Below are 13,598 nucleotides of genomic sequence, written 5' to 3'. Positions count from 1 at the left end.
CCCAAGTCTGGATTACCCACAGTGTTGGGCCTTCCTCCCCCTCTTCTAGATGCCATCACACTCCATAATATACCCTGGCATGTCCAGGGTGTCTCAGGAATTATGAGAGCTGAGTCCTCTAGGTAGAAGCCTGTGGTCTTTCAGCCAGTATCTGAGCTAGATATTTGTTCTGTTGTATAGCACTGAAGAGAGGTGAACTGATTCTTTCATTCATTCACCTAGCAAACTGTTGTGAGTCCTAGCTGTTTGCCCAGCTTAGCCCTAGAGACACAAAAGTGAATGACATAGTTACTGGCCTTGAGACCAGAAAAAAATACTATCTGTGTAAACGAAACAAATCATTGCAGTACACAGCGTGGTAAGTTTTTTTAGAACAGGTATGAACCAGGTGTTGGGACCTGGTGGATGGGAGGCCTTCTCTCTGAAGTTTGTAATTAGGGGAACAGTATGTACACCCCTGAGAAAAGTTCACTAATGCAAGCTCCTTCACGCAACATTTATTACTAGAAGGAAGAGGCTACGTTACATAAGGATTAAGAGGATAGATATTGGTGTTAGACAGAATGGGTGCAAACCCTAACTCCACTATTTGTTAGATCTTGGACAATTTTATTAATCTCTATGCCTGTTTTTTTTCTTTTTTCACTTGTAAGATGACCAAATCATCAGTCTCATAGAGACTGATAATGCATGTAAAGCTCTTAGCAAAGGCCTGCACATGGTTAATTCCAAAGTAAATATTCGCTATAATTAATGTTTGTAAAGGCACCTATTACAGTTTCTGGTGGGCTATAGATTCTCAAATAATAGTATGGAAAGAATTGTCAAGAGGCACTCATTGGATAGTGCCAAGTGGGTGGAGCAATGAATGCCATAAAAGATGGGGCTTCCTCAATAGGTTATGTATAAACCACACAATGCCAAAAAATTTCCGAGGTGAGGCTTGCTGTGGGCTTGCGATTTAGTTGAAAAGAATCAACTGGGCGATGGGTATATGAGAGCCCATTATAACATTTGGAGGTAGTGTTTGCCACTTTTTATAATAAGAAGCAAATATATATAAAATACAACAATTTATTGGGGCAGTAAAGTAGAAGTGCTTGACGTATGGTCTGGTAAGCCTGGACTTGTCAGTTCTGCCACTTACATTCACCTAAGTGTGCTCCCCTGTAAGTTGTAGTAACTATCTCAGGCGTTGAAAGGCTTTTAAGTGGGACAATACAAAAAATCCTGAGCAAATTGGCTGGCGCACACCAAGTGCTCGCTGAACAGGTGTTTATTAGAACACTTAACTGAAACAGTACTGGGACCTGGGTAGAAACTACGAATTCCAGAAAGGCTGTGGACACCGGGGGCAGCCAGGCCGGCAGCAACGCGGCCTAAGTCGAAGCGCCGCGGGGCCAGGGGCCATGCCCGAGGGCGGGGGTGGGGTGCCGACTGCCAAGTCTGCCCATCGATCGCAGTCTGCGCCAGCCCTTCGACGGCCCCTTCAATATCCCAGGATCGGAGTCTTGGCTTTCGGTCCTTGGCTTGCAGTCTGACTCCACTCGCTCCCAATTCCCAAACTTGGAGGCGCCCTTTCTGACGAAAGTCCTGAAAAGCAGTAAATCCTCAGTGCTCCAAAACATGGCGTGTCCTCCCGGCTGCATACCGCCGGCGAGGAATATGGCGCCCAACCCGCCGAACGCCCAGCGGGCAGCACCGAGGTCAGCCCCAACGACGCGATCGCACGCGAGCCACCTCCAACCGCCTAAAGAAACGATGGCTTCCGGAGGCGCCGAAGGAGTAGCGCCGCGATGGCCGGAGTGAGATGACAGAATTTTAGGAGGCCAGCACAGTGCCGCCTCAAATGGTCTGCTAGCCAAGACTTTAACATAGATTCACGAGGCACAATCCCCAGTCCCCAAACTCCCAAGAGGCACACAACTGTCCAAAGCCTCTCGAAGAATAGCATCTCATCTGGTAATTACTTTCAGGCATTTATAGTAGCCACCCCAACCTCCCAAGGCTCAAGCGCGTGCACAGAAAAAATGAACAGCGTTAGCGGGGGGGGGGGGGGGGGGTAGGGGGGGGCCTAAGAGTGTACGCACGCGTACTGCGACGGACGCAGGCGCAGTACGGTCCCCCGGGCGACGGTGGTGGCGGCTCCTTGGGGTGCTCGGCTCCCTCCCATCCAGGCCGGCCCCGGCCCGTCTTGCCCCAAGGAATTCACTATTTGGGGCCGTGAACTTCCTCATCGTGCCCCACAAAAGTTAAGCTTGGGGACCTGGGGGGAGCCGGAAGTACCGCCTAGCGATCCCCAAATACTATCGGGGAAACGGAAGTGGCCATCGGTGGCAAGTTGGGGGAGACCGGAAGTGACGGTACCGTGGGGAACTCGGGGGCGGAGCCCGGGGTGGTGGTGTTGGTAGTGGTGGGGTGTGTGTGTTTGTATGTGTATGTCTGTGTGTCTGGTGTGTGTTTGGTGTGTGTTGGTTGCGCCGCTCTGCTGGAACATCGGGGGAAGCGGAAGAGGGGGGCAGCTAGCCAGTCTGGCCCCCCGTGAGTGTCCGTCATCTCGGGTCTGTCGTGACTTAGGGGGGTTCGATGGGCGTGGCGCGCGTGCGCGAAACCACTGTCTCCGCAGACTCTGGCGCGATCCCCCGCTCTCGTGTGCTCCCCAGGGTTTGCCGACCTTTTAGGCCTTTGTGGTATCGCGACTGTTGATGACACTGGTCTCCTGTTTCCTACCTTCCCGGCTCTCTAGCCTGACTGGCCCTCCCTTATTGTGATTGGCATCGTGGAGCCCCTCCCATCTTCCCGTCCTCCAGCTCCCTGTGCCGTCGGTCTCCTGCCCTTTGTGTTTCTCTCCCCGTGCCCCGGAATCAGAAGGGGGATGGGGGCGGGTGTGAGTGTGTGTGCTTGTGTGGGAGAAACTCTTTAGGTATTAGGGCGGAGACTCAGACCGGGGAGGCTTCCGGGTGTATTAAAATCTGCTTCGGGCGACAGCAGGCCTCCCTCCCTCTATTCTTCCTTAGGGAGCTGTCGGCCATGGAGCCCAGTGATAGTACCAGTACCACTACTAGTATGGAGGAACCTGACAGCCTGGAGGTGCTGGTGAAGACCTTGGACTCTCAGACTCGGACCTTTATTGTGGGGGCCCAGGTGAGACCCCAGCACTTGTGGAAGACACCCATTAACTCTTCCTCTTACAGGCCTCTTATCCTGAGAGAAGAGCATGATTTTTTGGTCCTTGAATCTTCTTTCATTGGTTCCTTTGTTCATACCTTAGACAGGACAATTTCTGGTGTTTTTTGTTGAGTGAGAAGGTATGGCTTCTGTTGAATGAGGCAGATTTTGTTCTGCCTTTTTCCACCTTGATAGAACTCAGCACAGAGGGAAATATGGAGGAAGGAGGAATCTATATGCCATCAGCGAGTGAACCCCAGCCCAAAGGGACAGACATAGCTCCTGCCTTTGGGAAGGGAAACAGAGATCCAAAATTCAAGTCTTAAAAACAAAAATCGGTCAGGTCTGTATTGTGTTTTTAAAGGCTAGAAATCAGAGCCCATAGCTCAGGTAGATCCCTAACAGACTGTTGAGTGGAATTACTAGTATCTGTAGCATAATTTGAATCTTTTGATTCTAATGCCAGAGACATTAAAAGCTGTTTTTGCCATTAATTCCTATGATACTTGGAGACAAAATCTTGAGGGGTTGGTCCATAGCTTTTAAAATGTATACAAAAAAAACCCGTTTGGGCTTTTGTTATTAGTTGTATATAAACAGTCTGATACTTTCTGAAGACTCACTTGTCCAGTTAGGAAAGTGTTTATTCTCTTTTTGCTCGGTTGAGTCTTCCTTCCATAACTTGATTTTTTTGCTCCCCCCTTCCTTGTCATTGCATTTCTTTTTGAGATTGCAGAGTTGAATCATTTTGTGTTTGGGGAGGGTCACTGGTATCTGTAGACACACATTCCTTTGGGAGCCAGGGAGAGAAGGGAATGTCAGTTAGCTTTTCTCTTTCTCAGCCACATAATTTTCTTGTGGGCACATAACCTGAAGTTTTTAATGTTTATTGTCTGTTTTGACAGGTGTTAACATTTCTTAGTTTGGGGCTTTGCACAATAATTACCTCACAATCAAGACAAATGGGTAGTGATGTTATGATTGAGTGGTTTTTACCCCTCACTCCCAAAAGTCAGTTGTCCCCTCTGTCCTTTCCATTTTCCTACATTCACTGATGGTTTTTGGTGTCTTTCCCTTGTAGATGAATGTAAAGGAGTTTAAAGAGCACATCGCTGCCTCTGTCAGCATTCCGTCTGAGAAACAACGGCTTATTTATCAGGGACGAGTTCTGCAGGATGATAAGAAGCTCCAGGAATACAGTAAGAGTTTGGGGAAGGCAGTTCAGAGGTTGAGGGATCTGCTGAGGCTTTGGGCTTACCTGATCGTATAATGCCTTGGTGTGTATCTTTTTTTTCCTGCAGATGTTGGGGGAAAGGTTATTCACCTCGTGGAACGGGCTCCTCCTCAGACTCAGCTCCCTTCTGGGGCATCTTCTGGGATAGGTTCTGCCTCAGCCACCCATGGTGGAGGACCCCCACCTGGTACTCGGGGGCCTGGGGCCTCTGTTCATGACCGGAATGCCAACAGCTATGTCATGGTTGGAACCTTCAACCTTCCTGTAAGCTTGTGTTCCACTTAGACCAGTTTTTGTGGGGAAGGGCGGTTTGGTGTGGTAATAGCAGAGAGCTCATGAGATAGGAGTCTCGGTGTTTAGATTGGGTTTCCAGGTTCCTGAGGTCTGATACGGCCTCAGTCTTTGAGAAAAAGGGTGGGGCTCCAAAGAATGAGTTGGAGGTGTGGGGGCCTTAGTATTTGGCTTCTCCCAGAGCAACTTCCCTTACCCTTTTCCCAGAGTGACGGCTCTGCTGTGGATGTTCACATCAACATGGAACAGGCCCCGATTCAGGTATCACGGGCCTGGGAGGGTCAGGGAAGGGGATCTGGGAGAAGGAGGCCATAAGGTTGGGGGAGGACCTGGCTGAGGAGCTGGCTGGGTCCTGGTTCAGTGGGTGGTAGAGTTCATGCCTCTATCTCAGACGTACCCTCATTTTATTTTTCTTACTGTATAGAGTGAGCCCCGAGTACGGCTGGTGATGGCTCAGCACATGATCAGGGATATACAGACCTTACTATCCCGGATGGAGGTCAGTGGTCAAGGCTGGCTAGGGTTGGTCTGTCTCTTCATTCTCTCTTAGCGTTCTGTGTCTGCCTGGCAGCGAAGGCGTGACTGGCCAGATCAGCTGGATTCTTCCTGCCTAATCTGGTCTCTTCTCTGCAGTCTTCACTCTTTGGGGGCAGAAAAAGTATCTTTGTTGGGCTATCTTGTTCCTGCCAAACCTTTGGGTGCCTGGTATTTGGAAAGTGTGTTGCAGACTTAGTAGATAACTCTTGTGGCATCTTTTTCCAATTACAGAAAATAGTTCATGCTTTTTTAGTTTTTTAATTAATATATTTGATGCTGAGATGTCCCAGTTTCATTAGTTTGTGTTGTGAGTGACTGTAGCATGTGATTTTTTTTTTAAATTCTCCTCATGGAGGTTTAGGGAACCATCATTTCTCTTTTCTGTTAGTAATTCTCAAGTATTATAGTTTATTTATTATGCGTCTTGTTAAGTTTTGTGCTGGTTGCTGGAGGGTCAAAGAGACCGGTGCAAAGCCCTGCTTTCAGGGAGCCTAGTTAGAGCTCCTTCTGCAATTTGTTCTCTGTTGACTGAGTAACTGCAGCAGTCTCATTCTGCCTTTGATATCCTGAATCTCTCCCCTTCAGTGTCGAGGGGGACCCCAAGCACAGCACAGTCAGCCACCCCCACAGACGCCAACTGTGGCCCCGGAGCCTGGAGCCTTGAGCTCTCAAACATCAGAACCAGTTGAAAGTGAAGTGCCTCCTCGGGAGCCCATGGAGGCGGAAGAAGTGGAGGAGCGTGCCCCAGCCCAGAGCCCAGAACTCACCCCTTCTGGCCCAGCTCCTGTGGGCCCAACGCCTGCCCCAGAGACAAATGCACCCAAGTGAGAACCCTGAAGGGACCCTTTGGGAGGGGGGTGGGGGGTCCTCAGTGAAGGATGAGAGCCGGGAAGGGTCTGGTCCGATGGGAGAAGGGGGGATACCGCCGGGCAGTGTTATCTGTAGGGTTAGCATAGAGGGGCAGAGAGAGGCTCTGGATCACCTGAGTGGGGTTGGGGCTGGCATTTGAGCCAGAAGCACTGCTATCCTTGGGGCAAGGGAATCTAGGTGGTGGTTCCTGAGCCCAATCAAGACTCTCTTCTCTGAGTTCACACAGGCGGTGTTTCTTCCTTCAGAGTTTGTTCCTTGCCATCATAGGGATGGGGGTCATGTGGTGGGGAAGGCAGAAGCAATTATTTCCTTCTCCTTGTCTCACTGTGGGTGCAGGTATAGGGTGGATGTTCTGCTGGTCCTGGAAGTGATTGAGCCAGGGGTGTGGGAGGCTGTGGAGAGAGAGGGCAGCGTAGTCTAGGTCAGTTGGGAGGCTGGGGATCCGAGGAAAGCCTTAGCTCGCTCTCTCGGGTTCGCCCACAGCCATCCTTCCCCAGCGGAGTATGTTGAAGTGCTCCAGGAGCTCCAGCGGCTGGAGAGCCGCCTTCAGCCCTTCCTGCAGCGCTACTACGAGGTTCTGGGCACTGCTGCCACCACGGACTACAACAACAACGTGAGCACCACCTGCCCCCTCACCCCCATTGTGTCCCATGTGGAACGGGCTGAAATGCAGATAACCCTTTCCCCCTAAAAATGACATTGTCTGCAACAAAACGGTTTTTTTTGTTGACAGGGAAGGAAGTGACCTTTTTTCCCTTTTAGGGAAGGTGATAATCTTGGGGATGTCTGATGTTTTTATTTCTCAGTTTTTTGAGCGAGTTACTCAGGAAGCGCATGTAGAGGGAGTTAGGAAGCTTACGTAGAGTGAGGAAGAGGAGTAGTAGGTGATGACGTGCTGATCATCTAGGAAACTTTTTTTATGTATGTGAAATAGAAATTATTTGCTGAGACTGGGCCCACCCAGAATCTTCCCAGGCTGTGCACAAAGGTGTAGACAGCATGGTGTTCTTCAAGGGTGTTACTGCTTTTGTTACTGAGGTTCATTTCAGCCTAATACATTTTCCTTTTGTGCTTTGGCCCCGGGGAACAGCAAGAGGGGCGTGAAGAGGATCAGCGCTTGATTAACTTGGTGGGGGAGAGCCTGCGGCTGCTGGGCAACACCTTCGTGGCGCTGTCGGACCTGCGCTGCAATCTGGCCTGTGCACCCCCGCGACACCTGCACGTGGTCCGGCCCATGTCCCACTACACCACTCCCATGGTGCTCCAGCAGGCAGCCATCCCCATTCAGGTGGGTTGGGTGAGACTGGAGGGATGGACAATGCACGGCTATTGGTGGAACGACCCAGAGTAGCTATCAGGCTTGAAGTGACAGGGGTAGGGACTTTGGAAATACAAAGGGATGGAAAATGGAGAGGTTGGAGAAGTCTGTCTCAGGTGCCCTTGGTTAGACTCTTGTTTTCCTCACTCCTGCCTTATCCATCTCCTCTAGATCAACGTGGGAACCACTGTGACCATGACGGGGAATGGGACTCGGCCCCCCCCGGCTGCCAGTGCGGAGGCAGCTCCGACTGGTCCTGGGCAGGCCTCGTCCCTGGCTCCCACTTCTACCACTGTTGAGTCCTCAACCGAGGGGGTTCCCCCGCCAGGGCCAGCTCCCCCACCGACCACCAGCCACCCAAGGGTCATTCGGATTTCCCACCAGAGCGTGGAACCCGTGGTCATGATGCACATGAACATCCAAGGTGAGTTAGGGCCGGTCGTTGGTAGAGCAGAGCTGTATGCAACACGGGACATGGGTTGGCACGGAGGTGTGAGGGAGCGAGGATGTGGACAGGAGAGGCCACGGCCGGCTGCTGGAGCAGAGGAATGGGGCAGAAGCTTTAGTCCGCTCGTGTGGGGAGGAGGGACTAGTCCTTGCAGATTTGTGTGCGTGGTAAAGGGAGTGCCTCCTCCCTGTCCAGATGGAGGGAAAGGCAGGCTTTCTGGTGGAGGGGATGGGGCCTGAAAGATGCTGATCTCAGGAGGGTACAGTTAGACCTCGGCCCCGCCTGTCTCAGGGCCACTCTCTCTGTCTCCCTGCCCAGATTCTGGCACACAGCCCGGTGGAGTTCCGAGTGCTCCCACTGGCCCCCTAGGACCCCCTGGTCATGGCCAGACCCTGGGTAAGAGTAAGGGCATCAGAGCAGGCTGAGCTCTGGGTAGAGAAGGGGTAGGGCCAAGTGGGTGGGTTGAAGGGGGTCCAGGTTCAAGGTTACATCAGACCCGCCCCCCAGGCTCCACCCTCATCCAGCTGCCCTCCCTGCCCCCTGAGTTCATGCACGCCGTCGCCCACCAGATCACTCATCAGGCCATGGTGGCAGCTGTTGCCTCCGCGGCCGCAGGTAATGACCCGGAAGGGGAAGCTTGGGAGGTGGGGCATGGTCCACGGTGGTGGGTGCTGCTGGCTGGCGGGCCAGGGCCCAGCCCTCAGCCCTCTTTGGTCTCTCCCCTCTGCCACCCATAGGACAGCAGGTGCAAGGCTTTCCGACAGCTCCGACCCGGGTGGTGATCGCCCGGCCCACCCCTCCACAGGCTCGGCCTTCCCATCCTGGGGGGCCCCCTGTCTCGGGTACTCTAGTGAGTAAGGGTGCAGGAGTTCTGGTGAGGGAGAGTCTGGGGAGAGAATCCTCTGGTGGGGAATGGATAGGGCAGGACTGAAAGCCTCCTCTCTCTCTGTTCAGCAGGGCGCCGGGCTGGGTACAAATGCCTCCTTGGCCCAGATGGTGAGCGGACTTGTGGGGCAGCTTCTGATGCAGCCTGTTCTCGTGGGTGAGTCCTTGTTCTTCCCCGCCCCCCAGTGAAGGGATGGCCACAGCTCTGGAGGCTGGTGCTCCTCTCCTGGTCTCATGGGTGCTTCCCTGATCTCTGCATAGGTCCTTTGTCTTTGCTTTTGTGCTGGGGAGACTGGAATAGCAGTGCTGTGGTGTCTTTGTTTTTCCTTAGAGTTTAGCTTTTCTCTTTTGGTCTCTCTAGCTCAGGGGACTCCAGGAATGGCTCCACCTCCGGCCCCTGCCACTGCTTCAGCTAGTGCCGGCACCACCAACACCGCTACCACAGCCGGCCCTGCTCCTGGGGGGCCTGCCCAGCCTCCACCCCCTCAGCCCTCTGCGGCCGACCTGCAGTTCTCTCAGCTCCTGGGGAACCTGCTGGGGCCGGCGGGGCCTGGGGCCGGAGGGCCTGGCATGGCTTCTCCCACCATCACTGTGGCGATGCCTGGCGTCCCCGCCTTTCTGCAGGGCATGACTGACTTTCTGCAGGTTAGTGGCTGGCTTGCTCTTTGGCTTACCCTGAGCCCAGCTAGGCACTGGCATCTTGTTGCTATGATATTGCTGCTGGGCTCCCGCCTCTGGGGGCCTGTCGGTGGGAGGGAGCCCTGGGACTTCCTTGACTCTGATCCCTGCCCCCCATTTGGAAGAGGAAGACAGGGCTGTGAAGGCTGCTTTCGTACCTAACCCGTTCAGCGGGAGAGGGGCTAGCACTCCGCCTGCGTCTGCCACCTGACCACACGTGCTTGTTCTGCTTCCGGGAGAAAAGACCAGAGCGGAGCTCTCCATCTTCCAGGCTCCTTTTGGTGTGTGCCTTACTGGTGCCTTGTTCCCATTTCTCACCTTGTCTTCTGTTGTGTGTTCCTCCTCTGTCTGCCAGGCAACACAGACGGCGCCTCCGCCCCCTCCACCACCCCCACCCGCACCCCCGGCCCCCGAGCAGCAGAACATGCCCCCACCGGGGTCCCCTTCTGGTGGCGCAGGGAGTCCTGGAGGCCTGGGTCTTGAGAGCCTTTCACCGGAGTTTTTTACCTCCGTGGTGCAGGGTGTTCTGAACTCCCTGCTGGGCTCCCTGGGGGCCCGGGCTGGCAGCAGTGAGAGTATCGCCGCTTTCATACAGCGCCTTAGTGGATCCAGCAACATCTTCGAGCCTGGGGCTGATGGGGCCCTCGGTGAGCAAGCTGGGGGTGCCTTGGCCTTCTCCAGGGAGGGGCAGGTCGACGGCCTCTGTCGAGGGGAGTGGCTGAGGTGGGATGAGGCTGACAGGCTGGCGGTGGGTGGGCAGGCCAGGTGGTAAAGGCCACTGCTGACTTTGGCTCCTGTTCCCAGGATTCTTTGGGGCCCTGCTCTCTCTTCTGTGCCAGAACTTTTCCATGGTGGATGTGGTGATGCTTCTTCATGGCCATTTCCAGCCACTGCAGCGGCTTCAGCCCCAGCTGCGATCCTTTTTCCACCAGCACTACTTGGGTGGCCAAGAGCCCACGCCTGGTAACATACGGGTAAATGAAGACCCTCCGCCCTGGAGCTCTAGCTCTTGCTCAGCTTCCATTCCTTTTTCTGACTGTTTATCCCCTAAAGCAGCCATTGCTCCAGCCCAAGCCCTGGACTTACTAGAGGTGGATGGGAGGGCAGTGTCTTGAGGTCTGGAGCTTGGCTCTAAACTTGTGCTGTTTCTCGCACAGACGGCAACCCACACGTTGATCACGGGGCTGGAAGAATATGTGCGGGAGAGTTTTGTGAGTAGCCCTTCTCCATCCCCTTGTCTCCCAGGTGTTGTCAGGGTAGCTGCTGTTCCTCCTGCCTCCTTGATATCCCTAGTTTTGCAGGGTTCCTGAAATGGGCTGTCTTTGTGTGTCTCGTTTCTCAGTCTCTGGTGCAGGTTCAGCCTGGTGTGGACATCATCCGGACAAACCTGGAGTTTCTCCAAGAGCAGTTCAACAGCATTGCCGCTCATGTGCTGCACTGCACAGGTCAGGGGCAGGCATGCGGGGTCGTGGACATCAGGGGTGTCAGAGGCACAAGGGCTGCCAGGTGCCAGCGTCCCCTCCTTGCATCTTGCCCACAGACAGTGGATTTGGGGCCCGTTTGTTGGAGCTGTGTAACCAGGGCCTGTTTGAATGCCTGGCCCTCAACCTGCACTGCTTGGGGGGACAGCAGATGGAACTGGCTGCAGTCATCAATGGCCGAATTGTAAGCACTGCCCAGCCCCCCATTTCTAGCCTTTTACTTTTTTAGAGTTCTATTCTTTCTGCTATCCTGCAGTTCTTGTTTTGTTTTTTTTCTCCGAACTGTCATCCTTTACTCTTTGATACCTTTCAAAAGTGGGTTGAAGATGTTGTGTTCCAAGGCTGCTTTCTGCCCTCAGCGTCGCATGTCTCGTGGGGTGAACCCATCCTTGGTGAGCTGGCTGACCACTATGATGGGACTGAGGCTTCAGGTGGTTCTGGAGCACATGCCCGTGGGCCCTGATGCCATCCTCAGATACGTTCGCAGGGTCGGTGATCCCCCCCAGGTAAGGGCCCTGATGGGCTATGGGGTCAGGGGACTTGAGTGAACTAGAGAAGCCTGAGAGAGCCTTTCATGTTCTCCTTCTCTGCCCAATTTCATAGCCCCTTCCTGAGGAGCCAATGGAAGTTCAGGGATCAGAAAGAACTTCCCCTGAGCCTCAGGTAACAGGGAGAGGTCAAGGGGCCAGATAATGGGGAGCGGAGGGCTTCAGATGGAAGGGCTGGAGGCTAGGGATGCTGAAGCCTGCATCTTCCTGCTGAACCGCAGCGGGAGAATGCTTCCCCGGCCCCGGGCACTACGGCAGAAGAGGCCATGTCCCGAGGGCCACCTCCTGCTCCTGAGGGTGGCGGCTCCCGTGACGAGCGGGATGGAGCTTCAGCTGAGACAGAGCCTTGGGCAGCTGCAGTCCCCCCAGTAAGTGTCAGGAGGTGAGCTGGGAGGCCAAGGGCAGGCAGAAGTTGTGCCAGTTCCTCATTATCTTCTCCCTCCCCAGGAGTGGGTTCCGATTATCCAGCAGGACATTCAGAGCCAGCGGAAGGTGAAGCCGCAACCCCCCCTGAGTGATGCCTACCTCAGTGGTATGCCTGCCAAGAGACGTAAGGTTGGTCTACCTCTTCGCTGAGGATCTCTCTCTATCCCAGTTTCCCTGTCGTGTTCAGAATCAAACTAGTTAGAGCTGGAAGGAATTCTTCCTATTCTTGTCCTATTGCTGAGTGGACGAGGAAGCCTTCCTGGAACTTGACTTGCTCACAGTGGCGGCGGCACACCTCACACTAGCGCATGCCAGTAGTGCTGTCCTCCTCCTCCGGCCACCTGACCCCCGTGTGGCTGGGGCCTGTTCCCTCAAGGTGGGCTTCCTCTCGTGGACTTACTAGCTCTGAGTGTTGGATGGCTCGACTCATCCTGCCCCTCGTGTTTTGAAGAGCAAGTCCAGCGCATGCAGTGCGCTCTCGGCCAGAGCCAGATAAAACTAGGAAGGCATTGCTGCGGTCAGAATCACCCACGGGCCAGTTCCCTTCTCTCCTCTAGCCTAGAAACTCAGTGGTTGGCTCCTGGAAAGGGTGAGCTGGGCGGTGGCACTGGATCTGACGTTGATCCTCTTTTCCCTCCCGATCCCCTGTCCCCCAGACGATGCAGGGTGAGGGCCCCCAGCTGCTTCTCTCAGAGGCCGTGAGCCGGGCAGCTAAGGCAGCCGGAGCTCGGCCCCTGACAAGCCCTGAGAGCCTGAGCCGGGACCTGGAGGCACCAGAGGTTCAGGAGAGCTACAGGCAGCAGGTGCCCCCACCTTGAAGCAGAATAGGGATGGTCTAGCGGGAGGGGTCGGGTTAGGGCCCCTCTTCTCTGATCCCTCCAGAGACTCACTGGTCAGTTTGGGGCTACAACTTGGTGTTTTCTAAAGAGATTCTCCCTAGTGGCATCCGGGAAGGCTCAGTGATGCCATTATCGGGCTCCCCACAGTGTGGCTGGTGGGAAATGCTAGCTCCTAAGGGATGGCCTTGCGTGCTTGCTGGGATCCTAGGGCGTTGGCTGGTGCCTCTCCAACCTGCTTGCTCTCTCTCTCTAGCTCCGGGCTGATATACAAAAGCGACTGCAGGAAGACCCCAACTACAGTCCCCAGCGCTTCCCTAATGCCCACCGGGCCTTTGCTGATGATCCCTAGCTCTTTGCCCTATGGCCCTCCCTCACCAGGGGACCATTTCCCCCATCTTCCTTCACAGTATTTAAGAAATAAAAGTCAGATTTTCCTGGCTCTTTTGTCTCTTAAGTTGTCTTTCTTAACTACTTTGTTTTCCTTGAGCTTGTTTAAAATTCCTAGTCTCTAGGAATCCAGCAATAGAAGACAGCTTTTAACCTTCCTGGCAAGCAGCCGTGCACTGCATTTTACTATTCATGTGGCACAATGCTGAAATGAAGCCTGGTGACAGCAAGCACACACAAGCATCTTACATGTAAATGAAAAGTTCAGAAATGGGCAAAACCTGTTTCTAGGTTAGCATCGGGCTCTCAAACTATCTGGTAAAAAAACATTCAATCTCCAGGCAACTGCAGACCTGAAATACAGTCTTAGCATGACTAGTGAAGTCTGACAGTGGTGGCACTCATCCCAGGTTTGATGGGCCTCCGGTTCATGTGCTTGAACTTGGGAGTCCACAAGACAGCTTCAAAGGCATGTCCTCTCAAGTCTG

General features: G+C 53.9%; 1 protein-coding gene and 1 long non-coding RNA gene across 27 annotated transcripts; one reads left to right on the top strand and one right to left on the bottom strand.

Moving 5' to 3' along the window:
* Positions 1-1,261: 1,261 nt before the first annotated feature.
* LOC132017793 (uncharacterized) lies at positions 1,262-2,181 on the bottom strand. The gene is made up of 2 exons (XR_009404407.1): positions 2,091-2,181; positions 1,262-1,593 (listed from the first exon to the last, which is right to left on the bottom strand). It is a non-coding gene; the product is annotated as an uncharacterized LOC132017793 (long non-coding RNA).
* On the top strand, positions 2,141-13,162 carry BAG6 (BAG cochaperone 6). Of its 26 annotated transcripts, none has more exons than XM_059399827.1 (26): positions 2,141-2,363; positions 3,018-3,144; positions 4,250-4,367; positions 4,470-4,666; positions 4,901-4,954; positions 5,118-5,192; positions 5,816-6,054; positions 6,584-6,713; positions 7,191-7,388; positions 7,590-7,842; positions 8,158-8,262; positions 8,374-8,481; positions 8,604-8,716; positions 8,821-8,908; positions 9,113-9,396; positions 9,785-10,076; positions 10,234-10,403; positions 10,587-10,640; positions 10,772-10,874; positions 10,970-11,094; positions 11,270-11,416; positions 11,514-11,573; positions 11,680-11,826; positions 11,906-12,013; positions 12,541-12,687; positions 12,977-13,162. In XM_059399827.1, exons 2-26 carry the CDS (start codon positions 3,031-3,033, stop codon positions 13,070-13,072), a joined length of 3,525 nt encoding a protein of 1,174 aa, XP_059255810.1. In that variant the 5' UTR covers positions 2,141-2,363; positions 3,018-3,030; the 3' UTR covers positions 13,073-13,162. The 26 variants fall into 26 exon arrangements, with proteins under 26 accessions (XP_059255810.1, XP_059255811.1, XP_059255812.1 ...); XM_059399828.1 differs by lacking the exon at positions 2,141-2,363 and adding an exon at positions 2,382-2,541; XM_059399829.1 differs by lacking the exon at positions 2,141-2,363 and adding an exon at positions 2,382-2,561.
* Positions 13,163-13,598: the final 436 nt, after the last annotated feature.

The sequence above is a fragment of the Mustela nigripes genome, chromosome 5 (assembly GCF_022355385.1).
Source record: "Mustela nigripes isolate SB6536 chromosome 5, MUSNIG.SB6536, whole genome shotgun sequence".
Taxonomy (NCBI): Eukaryota; Metazoa; Chordata; class Mammalia; order Carnivora; family Mustelidae; genus Mustela; species Mustela nigripes.
The sequence above is the reverse complement of the archived record's forward strand: the minus strand, read 5'-3'. Positions and strand labels throughout refer to the sequence as shown.

Excerpts from the sequence above, each read along its gene's own strand:
- BAG6 (XM_059399827.1), top strand. The coding sequence starts at position 3,031 with ATGGAGCCCAGTGATAGTACCAGTACCACTACTAGTATGGAGGAACCT. Across the intron at positions 3,145-4,249 it reads CCTTTATTGTGGGGGCCCAG|ATGAATGTAAAGGAGTTTAA; the intron begins GTGAGACCCCAG and ends TTTCCCTTGTAG. Across the intron at positions 8,482-8,603 it reads TGTTGCCTCCGCGGCCGCAG|GACAGCAGGTGCAAGGCTTT; the intron begins GTAATGACCCGG and ends TGCCACCCATAG.